This window comes from Platalea leucorodia (assembly GCF_965183815.1).
Source record: "Platalea leucorodia genome assembly, chromosome: 1".
Lineage (NCBI taxonomy): Eukaryota > Metazoa > Chordata > Aves > Pelecaniformes > Threskiornithidae > Platalea > Platalea leucorodia.
Genome location: NC_138823.1, coordinates 112,479,249 through 112,493,830, shown reverse-complemented (window position 1 = coordinate 112,493,830; position 14,582 = coordinate 112,479,249). Strand labels below are relative to the sequence as shown.

At 38.7% G+C, this 14,582-nt stretch overlaps 1 protein-coding gene across 1 annotated transcript in view; it reads left to right on the top strand.

Moving 5' to 3' along the window:
• Positions 1 to 14,582, top strand: part of POU6F2 (POU class 6 homeobox 2) — a gene marked incomplete at both ends in the record, with an annotated part of 314,808 nt that overhangs the window by 275,785 nt on the left and 24,441 nt on the right. Inside the window, one exon of the mRNA XM_082306980.1 lies at positions 14,276 to 14,482. Coding sequence (XP_082163106.1) covers positions 14,276 to 14,482 — 207 coding nt within the window. The remainder of the gene's footprint in view (positions 1 to 14,275; positions 14,483 to 14,582) is intronic.

The window sequence follows — 14,582 nt, the reverse complement described above, 5'->3', positions numbered from 1 at the left end:
TTTAAAGTACAGTGTCTGGTTAAGATTTAAGTGTCTCATTTTTACATGTTCTGTTTGAAAATGTAGTGGGTTTTTTTTTCAAGTTTAGAAAGGTTAAAAGGAATATGAAATATTTCAGTTTTGATCAGAATGGCTCAATCTACCAGAACAGTTTTTTCAGATTTTTATTTCACTTTAAATTTAACTTAAGTTCCATTTTGAAGTGAAACCAAAAATGAAATAACATAATTTCCCACTTTCTTTCCAGAGCTACTCATGAGTCATCCGCTTGGTTTGCATGGGGCTGCTCCATTGGGCAGGACAGGTTCTGTATGAACAGGGGAAAAAAGGAAAGAATCTCTACATTTTACTAGCTTTAGCTGAAACCAGAGCTTGAGATAACCAGTCAAAACCAGACCTTGGCTGTGCAGGGTACAAGTTAGCCTGAGACTATTCATAATTTAAAAAGAACTACAGGGTGCAGCTAGACCCAGACATCAGCCTCTGCCTTGTTCCAGTCCCAGGGGCCATTGCATTCAGGTCAGTAGATTTACTTCTGATTTTTATCAGCAGAAGTCGAATCAGAGCAAGGCTTGATAATGTTATGCAAGCGTAGCTCCAAACTAAAATGGAGTCCAGAGATAATTGGCATTATTGTCAATGAATGAGAAGCCCAGAGATGAAATCTTCCTAGAAAATATTACCTGGCGATTGGCAGCAGAACCACAGCAGACCATTGAGTGCAGCAGAACCAGTGGACCATTGAGTGAAGCTCAATGCCTCTTGTAAATGACTTCTGGGATTCCAGTTATTCAGCCTGCTCCTGACTCGTAAGATCTACACTGTGATATAATCCAGGACAGTTTTCTCTTCCTAATATTGAGGGCTAAAAAGATACAGCTATTGTGTATGTCAAGATCAAATATGTTTGCATACTAATAACTTCACCTGAATGACGAGGGGAAAAAAAGGAACCCATTGTGGCCTGAGAGACTCAGTGGGGTAGAACTATGAACAATAAATATTTTTGTAGTCCTTAATACACTCAGTGTCGCTATTTTGGGATATTGTGCTATCTTGGCAATTAATAATATTTCTTTTCTGTCTAGCCTCTTCCTCAAAACTTACTGGCACTGTTCCGGTATCTTTAAGCATTCAAAAGGATCAAAGAGCTTTCATCTTTTAATGCGTTTTACTGTGCTGTGCTCTGCGCAGGAAGAAATATTGATACTGTTTCAAGGGCAGTTAATATATTCAGTTCTGTCTCAGAAATGAGCACAATTTCTTGACTTATAAAATTGAAAATCTGCCATTACCCACAATTAAAATGTTCCATATAGGAATTATACTGTGGCATTTGCACTTCACTCATCCTCTTCTGCTGTAATTCACATACACCAGGGAATCTTCTCCACTATTTCTCCAAGATTTAATAAGAAGTGCTTTATGGAGGGTTTGTATTATTGAGACTTCATTGTTTTTTAAAAAATGTATTACAAGGACATTTGTAAGTACAGTATGCATTTTGACAATACTTAAAACTAAATTAAATTTTATAGTTGTTGTTTCCCCCTTTCATATCAGCTTTGTTCTCCTTATAGAAGGTTCTACCTTTTTTGGTCTTACTAACTAGTATCTTGCTTCATGGATCAATATCAGGGAGGCTACTCAAAGGCAAAGCCTGAATGAAGGAAGCACCATCTGACTGTCCTTACTGAGAGTTTTAAATCCTCATATACTACAGATAGATACCTGTGGTTAAGGTTCTTTGGTTCCTTCAGGCAGGGAGTACAGTACATCATTCCATAAGGAGCCTTCTTGCTTCATTTAGATAATTTCCGCATTAAGGCATTACATACCAGGAGAGAGGTGGAACCTGGCCAAGTGTGAATTGGCAAAGCCGAGCTGTGGAAGTGCTCTGGACGTTCACGGGGAGGAACATCTGGTGTAACAAGAGGAGAGCAGGGCTGTAGCTGTAACTGTGAATGAGACCTCTGGACTTGGGAAGGATCTGTTTATTCAGTGCAATTCATTGAGGTCCACTGACACCTCAGCTGCCACAGTTGCAAGAGTAAGTTGTGCAAAGCAATAGCTCTGGGGAAATATTTAAAATAAACTCTAAGCAAAGGGAATCTTTTAGCATTATCGGTTCATTTTTTCCCCAGCTTGTAGCCATGTTCTTAAACGTTCTCCACAGTGTATACAAATGACCTTAATGTATTTTCCTTTTGTATTGGGAGTGTTTCAGTGCTGATGAAGGTAAAGTAGCATGCCCTTAGTTCTTCCCTCAGGGACCTGTAATCCCAGTAAATTTTACCAGAAAGTGCAATGGAATTATCCCACTTGGAAGTCTTGGTAGAGTGCATCACAGTCTTCAGTTATCTTAACTAAGAGGAAATATGAGAATATTACATAATATAACATTTTTTTAATGACAAATAGGATTGCTGCTATTTATTTTCTACAGCACCACCATAATCATGGCCAGAATACTGTGCTAAGGCCTGGCTCTAACAGAAAAAAAATTATGGCCTACCCAAAATAACTTAAAATGTAAGTGTAAGACAAGTGACAAATACACAGACAGAGAAGGGATCCTGGAAATGGCTGATCTCTGCCCTTATCCTCCCCTTCCTCTAGAGTCAAGAAGGTAAAGGAGCCTCTCACCTTTGGTCCTCTGCAGGTCACTGTCGAAAAGAAAAGGAAATCTTTTTAGGACTGATGCAGAGACAACATGCAAGGATAGAAAATGTTCAAAGTGTCTGTGATTCTCCACCTTCTACAGAACTGGCCTCAAGGATATGGGCTCTGCTGGCAGCAGAAGAGACAGATGAAGTAGAATCATAGAATCATTTAGGTTGGAAAAGACCTTTAAGATCACCAAATCCAACCAAAATACATGAAGAGAAATTTCAGTATGCCTGTCTGTATCAGGAACATGTTGCTTCAGTACAGTAGCAATGTAGGTGCTAGAGACGGGATTACCTCAGGTCCACTGTTGCTTTTAGTAAGAAAATCATAGTTATTTAACTCTTCCTTAAACAAACTTATGGACCAGCCCTGAATGAAACTGATAATTAAGCTGCATGTTCTCCTCACAAGTTCATAAAACATGGTCTCTTGCTATGTCACCCCCAAATTGGATAATAATTTAGTTAGATTTAACTGTCATTTTTGGAATATTTGTTTAATTAGGAACATCTTGAGCGTACCAAAATAAATTGATAGCCCTGAGAGGGGTGCAAATCTGTATATAAACTACCACAAAGAAATGTATTTTGGCCAATGGAAATGGAGCAGTGACTGAATGCTGGATATTCATCTCCAGATCCACAGACAGCTACCTCCTGAGTTAAGTGCCACTGCATCAGGAGAATGTTTTGTCCTGAGAGAGATGCTAGGACCAGTCATCTGTGGTAGATACCATCACATACACTAAGTATCTGTATTACAGAACTTATTATTATAACTGTGATTTGTATCAGGTGGTGGCCAGAGTGGAAATTTAAGTCAAGCTGTTAAGATGTGAGCAGAACACCTTTCTTTCCCTTCTGTCTGTCAGCTCAGGTGAAATGGATTAACGATGCATTTGATAATGTGAGATACTTCAGCCATTGAGCTTTCAAGCAGTGAAGCATACACTCCCACTACTAACATTCAAGAAAAGAACCAGTTGAGGGTATTTTCAGTGAGATAGCCACCTTTGACATAAAAACCCCCTACCTTTATATGGTATCTTTTCTTGATAACTCTAAAGGTAACCTTACAAAAATTGCTTAAGGCTCATAGGAGTACTGGCAGGGAGATAAATAGTATTTATACGAACATATTACAGATGAGTGAATGGAGGACTGGAATTTTAGTGACTTTCCAAAGGTGAACTGATTGGCAGAGCAGCACGCTGAACCAGCAGCCATACCAAATTTCAGAAGGTAAGAAGAACTAAGTCTGGCTTATATTTGGTTGGCAAATTTTCAAGAAGGCATTGGTACTGAAATGAACAATCAACTCTCTTTCGGATGATTGTGTGACAAAGGGAAGTTATGTTTGATCTCAGGAAGGATTTTTTTCCTAGAGATTCAGATCTAGAAACTTGGAGTCATGACCATTTTCCATCCAAGAACTTGCATATGACCCATCTAATTTTTCCCACCTCCTTTCAGTGAAATGAATTTTTCCTTCTTGTCCTAAATGTCCATGTAATTGTGCTGCATTACAACGAAATTCAACTTTATAGGCTGGAATATTGGTTTCCATAGTGACGATCCACAGCAGGGAGGTAATCCAGAATGGTTTGTTCCACCGTAGTCATACTGGTGGTTAGCGTTGTCATTCATTCTCAGTAGTCTGAAAATCACTTTTTGGAGAAATGCGTGCACTGTAAAATTTACAAGTGTTTCAGTAGTACATTTGTCTGGCCAGGTGCAAAGGTTTGCACAGTTATTCACCTCAGCCTTGCCTTGAGCTTTTGTAGACTATCACGTTAAAAGTTACAACTCTTAATTAATAAGACCAACAGTTTTATCTTTTATTTAACTAAAGTCCAGTTCATCTAAAATCATAGAAACATCAGCTGAAGTAGGGCATGACTTTGTATTTAAAAGAATGTCTCGTTGCACAGGTGCAATGTTGAAGTGATGGGTTGACAGACAACTACTGTGTCATCCATAGCCATTGCATGTAGGCAGCAAACTCAAGATTTATAACAGTATTTGGAGAAATATGATTGTATAACAACAATGTTCACTATCATTGCTACTGATTGATTGCAATATCTATTAGCCTTCTTGTACTGGATTTTGGCTAAATCTGAAATGATTGAATGGATCAGCATGCCTAACTAATTTCACCTTTAAGAGTTACAGACTGAGAAATCTGATGATCTCTGATAAATATTTTATATAGTGTATGTAATTTGATAGTGAGAAGATGAGAGTAGATTATTCAAGAATATATTGATGACCTAGAAATTCTTTGTCCTGTAATCTAATTAATCAGCTGAGGTCCTAAAGATTGCATCTGAAGATTGTTTGATGGTTAATGATTTCAGTCCAGTTTATCATGGAGAAGTGTCCGAGAAAACACACATTGGTATTCCAAACAGACAAGTCAAGACTAGAATAAAACATCCTTAAGCCTTCAAAGTAATTTGTCGAGAATACACTTCTGTTTCCCCAGGAAATTTCATCAATGAAAATTAAAAAGAAAAATAACTCTTTGAGGATTCCAAATTTAACGCATATGTGCAAGACCATGATACTTGTGGTGGAATAACTTTCTCAGGAATGGCAACGCAAGGTAAAGCAGTGACAGCAGTGACTGCCTACTGAAGGCAGTTAAGAGCATGCCATCTCCTTAATCCAGCTTCTTGTCTTTGCAAAACAAGTTGAAAGAAGTAACTAGAAAAAGAAATAAAAATAGAGCACCAAAAATTCTTCTGCTCACCCAGACACAGACATTGACAATAGTGTGTAAGATCCCTTTTTTTAAAAGGGTAATACTACAACGTGAAAAATTAAAACAGTACTATTTCAGTGAGAATTGTTGTGGCAGTAGAGAACATTATCTTGTTCTTATCTGCGTAAGATTATGTCTCAATAGCAGCTCTTATTTAAAAGCCATGGGATCAAAGAGCAATTACTAAATCCTGCCTCATTCTGGCTCCTGACCTCTAGATAGCATCTCTATAGTAGGCCGGTACAGTGCAATACAACACCAAGTATCAAAACTAGTTCCAAACAAGCCGATAATGTTGCCATAGCATGGAAGCAGCCTAATCACATTGGCTCGCACTGTGCTTGGTCTAATTAGGCTTGCTGAGAAAGGGCAATTTGTTTCCAAGCTAGCCTTGAATAGCTCAGCATGGCATGTATTGCAAAGTGTAGGGATGCCTACATTTTCTTCTGCTCTGTGTCCAGTATGTTAGACTCTGATATGGCTGTAAGCAAATCCACTCTTTATGCTATGAGGGAGAACTAATAGTAAATATTTATATTATGTTAATGCCCAAAAGAGACAATCCTTGTCCTAACTGTTTTGCAATCTAAAGACACAAAGTAATGGAAGGTTTGCAGATGCAGCGCATATTCTTCCTTCACCACAGCCAAACAAAGTTTGCGGTTGAGAAATTTTATTTCAGAGCAGGGATTTCTTGTCTCTGAGATGCTTGATACTTAGTTGAGACTGAAATCTTCAGAGAAGCCAAAGTATCAATGATACTCCTGTAGGCTACTATGAAAATCTCAGCCTGCATGAAAAGAAAGTAGAGGTGAATGAATATTTACCAAAATATTTTATTGTAATTAAATCTAGAAATTCATGCTGGTGGCTCAGTTGCTTTCTATTTACTTCCTGAGAAAATGCATACCATTAGCTTTTGTTCTCAAGAATATTTACAGAAAAAAAGATATCAAAACCACACATACAAAAGTGTATTTCGTACATACACTCTACAAGGATCCACACGGCAATCAGGAAAGTTGTTTGTGGTTTGGGAGACAAGCAGTCAAATTTTAAAAACAGTAAGTTGTGACTTCTTTTTGTGATCATCAAACATTATTAGAAATTATGGTTGTTTTGTCATAACAATTCTGTGATGGTTGTTGTCATAACAAACAAAAATATTGCTAAAATATTTTATACAAGTCATCCATCAAAGAATTTTAAATAATGAACACTTCCATAAGAATCTAGCTAGCCAATTTTCAGAAATCCTCGGGATGTGTGAATCTAACTAAAATCAACAGGTGCTTTGCTCAGCTCGGAGAACTGTGACCTCTAAGGGTCCTTATGCCTGACTTAATTCTTGATTTTAAAAGGAAGATAAATCTGACAAGTAGATTGCTTAGAAAGAACAGTTCAGCAGACACCGAACATAATTTTTAATCTTTAATTTGGTAATTATATGTCTTTAGATTTTTGCAATGAGAAAATGTTATGTTGTGTTATTTGAGATGTTTGATAAAAGAAATTCTTTTTTTCTGACTGTATACATGCCCCTGCTAACAGAACATAACAGTATTTGCTTGAGAAAAATTTTATCACATAATTCCTACAGTGATGACAAACAAAGTCCTGTATAGTTTGATGTTGCTATACAAACATTATTTTCTGAGAAATAAAGCACTGAGAAAGTCAGGCAGAATATCAGACTCGATGTTCCACTATGATGCTTACAAACAATATACCATCCAATATATTGTGATATATGAACAATACTTAACCTTGAAAATTATAATTCCTTACATGAAATGATGACTCAGAAGTACAGTTTCATAGCTGCCTCTTTCTAGTGTCACTATTTGATGCCTTGTTCTCATAATAGCATTTTGTTGTGCCACTTTTTTGAGTTCTCGTCAGGAAATATAACACAGCAAAGGAAATTTGCAAGCTTTGCATAAATTAATACTGCTTTTACTTCAAGAGACACAGGCAGCCTTAGCCTCATCTTGTCTTGCGGTTCAAGAATCATATTGTCATTACTCCAAAGACCCAGGTGGAGTAGCATTTCTTTCAGAAGTACTCTGCAAATGGAGCTTGTATTCATGCTTCTAGTTTTTCAGCGTGTAGACTGGTCATAGATGTACTATAGTGTATATAAATAGCTGGGTTTATCGATACTGGTAGAAAACAAATCATATATATATAAAAAACTAAAAATATGTGTCTCTGTGTTTATAATTTATATAGGTAGTGTATATATATATCTGTGTGTGTGATTAAGAAAGGGGCAGCTGCACAGAGGCTAAAGAATCCTGTGCAGATTCTCATTATTCTGTCCTTTCCTTGGTCATTTTCTCCTTAGATTATCTCCTTAAAGTAACTCATGCTGATACAGTGACCATACAAGAAGGGACATATCTGTGAACAGAAGCAGCTTCTGAAGGCAAATTTGCAAAACTGTAGAAAATGAACCAAACCATAATCACCGTCCTATGTACTGTAGGTGGTATGACTGCTGGGGTTAAATTGGCTTTTGGCCCCATAAAACTAGAAAAAATGAGTTTAAACGTACTAGCATCGTACAACAGAAGCCAAAGTGAGCTTTCATTTCAGATTATATTTTGAGGACTAGAAAATTAACATGAGTGAAGCATATTTAAATCAGCAAACATTTACTCAAATAGTGATTTTTTTGGCTCACTACAGAAGAGTAAGACTTTCATGCATTCTTTTCACAGTTTGCAATGTTAAATTAGCTTATGTGTATATGGTGGTTTGCCTCGTTTTACTGAACAATTTTTCTGTTGCTCCTTTTACTTTCCCCCTGGTTTTCTGTTTTATATTTATATTGTTCTTTTGTCGTTCAAAACTGAATAATTAACCTTCAATATTTAAAGGGTTGTAACATTGATAAAATCAGAGAGATGTTCATTTTGATAATACTACTGAAAAAACTTAACATTTCCTTTTCATAGTTAAAGACGTTTTTCAGATGAAATGGCACTTTCCAGCCCTGGCTGACAGTAGAAACAACCTAGTGTAGTCAGTCTTTGATTTTACTTAGCCTTTCCACAGCAGAAACAAAGGCAGTTGTTGAACCATCTATTTGGCTACAGTTTGTAATATTCCTTTGGTTGTGCTAGGAAAACAGTGAACCACGGCAGCATCCCTGCTTCCAATGACAGGGAAGGGAGAAGAACTTAATAAAAAACAGTTGTATACTTCATTTTAGAGTATCATAGTAACTTCACCTGATGTCAAAACACAATTGGTTTATTAGGAGTCACAAGGAAAGACTCACTGCCGGGAAATCAGCAATTAGTCCCTCATACAGTTATGCAAAATCTGGTTTTATATCTGCAGCACAAATGGGGCTACAATTAGACATTTACCCCCAGAAGTTCTGAGCAGTTGCTCAGTTTCTACCTGCAGTTTCAGCCTGTGAGTTACAGCCACGTAATCCACAAAGGCAATTAAACATGAAGACCTGTTGTCAGTCAAAAAAGGATAAGAATAGATTTTTCTGTGTGTGTTATTCTTTCTTAAGGATCAGTTGTTTAAGGGATCATTTTTAAAGAATCAGATTGTTTTATTTCATTTCTAAGAAGAAATCTTGACTGAGCAAGGCAAGGGACCAAAATCTGTGTAACGGCAGAGTAGTGACTAGCACTTCAGTGTGTCAGTGCTAGGACATTACCCCGCCATCGGGGGTAACACTCACAGATGTTTGTTGGTATGCTGAGGATTTGAGATTTTTTTTCCCTCCATGGTCAGCTCCATACCTTGGAATTTTACCTTCATTTTAATTGTGTGCTTATTCTTTCAGTGCAGATGAATTTACAGTTTGCAGGACCATGTAAGCAAAGACCGCTGAGCCCACAGATGGTACGTAGGAGCAGATCAACAAATTAATTTCAGATGCAAGCCAAGCCTTACAACTTTATTTCATATGAATAACACTTAATCATGGAAGTTGTCTTGGCAATGGCAGATTGAGGTTGTATGATTTGAGAGGCCTGATCTCAGATATCTTGAAATCCTAGGATGCTAAAACGACACTAACAGATGAATCAGTGGAGAATTTTCAGATGTTCCTAAAGATCACCCTGAATTTCCTTTGCAGTTACAAACAAATAATTGATACTTAAAGTTTAATTAACATTGGGAAGCATAAAAAACTAAATTAACATCGGTAAAACCTGCTCTCTGAGCATCTCAGGATGCAATTGCTCTATCTATTAATCCATAAACAAAAAAGAAAGAATCTCACTGAATATTTGCAGTGAAAATCTAACTCCACCAAGGCTTCTGGCAAAACTCTGTCACTTGAACAGGGCCAGAATTACAGTCTTGGTGCTTTAATTAGAGGTGGCCCAAAGCCTTGGCTCTGTAAAAAAGCTGAGATCTGAATTTACGTTAAATATCTTGGTAGGATTTCCAGCGTCACATCTGCACTACATTTTATGCCTGTATCTATAACCTGTACCTCAGACAGATACAACCAGGTGTAATTTATTTTAATCAACAGTGCTCTGCAGATTACTGTGCCTGACTCCCTTTGAGGTTATGGAGCATTGACAAGGGGGTCCCTTGAGTTAACCCTTGGACTTTCAGAACTGTCTGTTTGTTGTTTTGCATACAACACCTGTTTTGAAAGTCCTCTGTGAACGCTTAGTGCTCGCTTTCAGTAGTATGAGGTATAAAAGGAATTGTGAAAGTCACGTGCATAGTGTAAAAAAAAACCAAAACTTTAAAAATTATATTCTGGTAGCATGATGACTTTTTGGGATGTGTTTATTTTCTCAAGAACATGGTGGGCAGGTGGGATTGTTTATGAATTTGAGTCCCAACATTGACAGAGTAAGAAGCCTCCTCTGCTATATCTCGGAGAAGTTGTGGATGCCCCATCCCTGGAAGCATTCAAGGTCAGGTTGGACGGGTCTTTAAGCAACCTGATCTAGCGAAAGGTGTCCCTGCCCATGGCAGGGGGATGAGACGATCTTTAAAAGGTCCCTTCCAACCCAAACCATTCTGTGATTGTGTGATTCTGTAAGCATCTTGCGGGATATGTCTCTGTCACATGCTATTCATGAGCTTCCTTGAATATAATCTGAAATAACAGCAGTTGCTAGAAAGGACCAATGCCTCCCCACTAGGGAGTTCCCTGGCAACTACATAGTCTGTACTGCGGCACGCCAATGTCTCAAGCCCGTGGCATGGTCTTGTTTCATTCCTTCAGAAAATTTGAATTGTCTTCATAAAGTGTCAGCTTTTGTGACACTTTAACAGGATAGATTGGCAAGGCCCAGGATGGACTTTCTCACCAAAATTAGAGGAAGAGGGATCTGGCCCAGCATCAGGACAGTCACACAAGGCTTGAGGAGGGGATCCAGTTTCAGGACTCCTCCCTAGTGAATATTTACTTATTCATACAAAGCCATGCGGTGTGAATCAGGGAGCTGTTAGGATATTTGGGAAAGAGAACTTGGAGAAGGGGGAACTTGAAAGGGGAAAGTTGAATCTGGGTCTAGCCATATCAAAGATGCATGCCATAAACAATAGCCCTGTTGGTTAACTAGAGACAGGTGGACGTCATGTTTTCAACCAGACAAGATTTTACTTTGTTTTGGTATAAAATAGAAAAAAAAAAATCTTGAAATCTCGGTGAGTTTCACAAAGTGGGAAAACTGTTTCCCATTCAGATTTACCCTTGGCTCCAACAGGAACACCCTTGAGGGCATTTGTTCATTTGTCCTTCTGGAACACCTCTCCCATCCGTATGTTTTCCCTGCTCCGTTTCTGGCTGTGTGCATGTACAGCATGCCATGTACAGAATGGTGTGTGACACACATTAATACATATAGATAGCCTTCTGCTTCTGACCTTACAAACTGTCCACTTCAGCACTGTCATTCTATAAAACATCCAACTGCAGTCCAAGAAATGCATTTTAAATGTGAATGCAAACATTTCTATTACTGATAACACCAGCGCAGCATTTTTTGCTTTGCTGGGATTAGGACTTTGATAGTTAAAGTTACATTGGAGTAATGACACTCCAAGGTCGCGTCCTTGGCAAAGGAAGGAGAGGCCTTTGCTATGTTTCTGCTGATAAAATTAAGAAGGATTATTCCTTGTGTTTGGTGAGATACGTTAAAAGTGAAAGAATATATTTGTGACCCATAAATATTTTAGGTCACCAAAAGCTGGGAGAAATTTACATGTTGCACTGCATGAAAGTTATATGTAATTCATGCTGAAAGTCAGATTTTAGAAAACATTCTGAAATCTGGTAATGATGTAAATAAATGCCTCCCTCCTCAGTGAACAGCCATCTTCTCACATGACCAGTAAAGCAGCTGCAGTTCAGCTAGCGACACCTTAAAAAAAAATATAAAAGTACTGTGAGCTGCAGAGAGAAACTGGCAGGCAGCTCCAGCTTAGAAGGCTAACTCTCCAAATCACAACCTCTGCCTGAATCTGCTCCATTGCGCTTCACTTTCATGCTCTGTAAAATGGGGGTAGTAATCTTTATTGATCTGTCTACCTTTTAGAAATGCATTAAGGAGAATTTAAATTATATCTTTACAGTGTTTTGAACAGTTTTGATACATGCAGCTCTTACGATACAGCTTAGTAGGCGGGCTTGCCATTTTACCAGGTCCTCCCACAGGAGAGCTGTTCTGCTTTTCTTTGTGGTTCTCTGGTCTTCCCACCCAAACTTCAAACTGGGCAGGTTTGGGAACTTGATGATGACTTCAGCGCTTACCACTTGTTAGCTGAGCTGCCGTAGCTGACCAAGTGCGCTCTTTTCACTCAAGGAGTTGGTTTAAGTTGTCATGTTGTACTTCACAGTTGAGCCTACCTAGAGGCACACCATCGGGCTGTGACTGCGGAAGGAGCAGTCACTCATTAGGATGCTGTCACTTGATTGAGTCATATCTTAGTCTAATAATGGAAGGAAGAGGGTGACCCTCTGATGAGAGCCTCATGCCCCTCCAGCTATGCCTGGATATCATTGCATGATGCTTTCCTGAGGATGGATTTTCTGGGGTGGTTGTGTATCACCTCTGGTGATTTAAATATGCAGAAGTCTTCACAGATCCCTGCTATTCTTCGTAACAGAGTTCATACATATATCCTTTTTGTATCGTTAGCAAGAGATTCAGAGTTGTTCCTCTAGTTTTGCACTCCCAGAAAGTAACTTAGTGGTCTGTCCACAAAGCCACTGATGTTTTCACTAAACGGTTATTTTAGAGCTAGTTTTACACTGTATTGTACACTTCCTATTGATATAATATAAATTAATCTTTGAAATCAATAGGAATTTTATGTGCTTGTTTTGGAGACAAATTTGCCTTCAAGTTTCATTAGAAACACTTTAGCCTGTTTTCATGAGGAAACTAGTCTTGTGACTAGTGTTGTCTATCCTTCTCTCCCTCTTTCCATCCATCCATCTCTCCATACCTACCTAATGGCTTTGAAACAGCTGACCAATTTCAACAAAAATTATCAGAAATAAAGAGATCTAAAAAGATGATTAAGCTCCTAAATGGAATGAGAATCAGCAGATAGACTGAGGAAAGCTGCCCTATCACTATCCCCACTGAGGAAAAAGAGGGAAAACTCAGCCATAATCCACCCTATTTCTCAGCAACCAAGTAGGTCTACACTAGTCAATGTATGTGATAAGGGACACAGGGCAACTGGGACCATGCTGGTGGGGGACCACAAGGACGTGCAGTGTGGTGGATGTTGAGGATAAAGAGGAGGAAGCAAGGCTTCTGGAGAGAGAAGACTGGGAGCCTTACAATGGGATAGATGTTTTCTGGGGGGCTGTGATAGAGAAAGTCAGAGGAGACATGGTGAAGGAGAGAGAGATGTGTTTTGCCTTTTTTTTTTTTTTTTTTTTTTTGACTTTTCCTGCGATAAACCTATGACTCTAGCTTCATTTGTTGTTGCTTGGGAAAAAAAAAAAATCTAGTTTTATTCACAAGTTTAATCAGAAGTTTGTTTCAGATGCTCTAATACTTGTAAAAAGAGTCTTCCAACAGTGTAACTTTCTTCAACCTAGCGGCTTATTGACTGACAAGTTTTCTTACTGTATCTGTTTGACATCCCATCCTAGTATTAGTTTTACAGGCACATTCACATTTTAGGAAATCACTGTATTCTCAAATCTGAGATGTCACACGTGTCTCCTTCTGCAAGTACTTGCCCCAGAAATGTTAGCTAAAATGTTTTATCTAACAGCAGCCCTCCTGTTGTGTTGTACTACTTAGTTGTCACCCAAAAGCAGCTGCATTTTTATGAACGTATCTTAATAAGCCATGTCCTGAAAGGCACCACTATCTCTCTGTTCCTCCCTGAGATCGCATGGGAGGAATAGGTGGTCATCTAGAGTACTAGGTATCAGTAAATCAAGGAAAACTACATAAGCACCTCAGTTCACAGTTAATAACGTTGTATGGTTGAGTTGTAGAAAGCAAGACAAACAGACTGATATTGGCATCTATTTCACTCTGTGTTCAAATGAGAGGTGGGAACAAAGCATCATCCAGGGGCCAGAGCGCGGCCCGGCATTTTTTTTCATACGCTCTCAGCTGCAGCAGATATGTTGGGGATGACAGTGGACCCTGGTAAAACGTATAGGTGATATGTGATGCGACAAATGAGTTTGAAAGTCCTCATCAACTCAGTAAAAGAATTCTTGTTTCTTACCCTCAGACTGTCATATCTGTCTCTATGTGCTTATTTCACCTAAGTTTGATTTAACACGCATAAAACAAGTAATTATGTGTGGCAAGTATATGCGGCATGTGTGCATTTTCCCTTTCTATGTCATTTTCTCCAGATTATTGGAACAATCCCACTGATGCCTAATCCAGTCCCCTCCAGCCAGGCGGCAGGTGGAGCTCAGGGACTTCAGGTGCAGCCGATAACTCCACAGTTACTGACCAATGCCCAGGGTCAGATCATCGCTACCGTCATCGGCAACCAGATACTCCCAGTGATCAATACCCAGGGAATAACGCTATCGCCGCTCAAACCAGGCCAGCAGGTAAAGTGTCTGTAGCCTGAATGATTATCAAAACAGATACGCAGAAATCTTCAACTCCTCATGGACTCGCTCATGGCCTTTCTAAAAACTCCCACTTCTT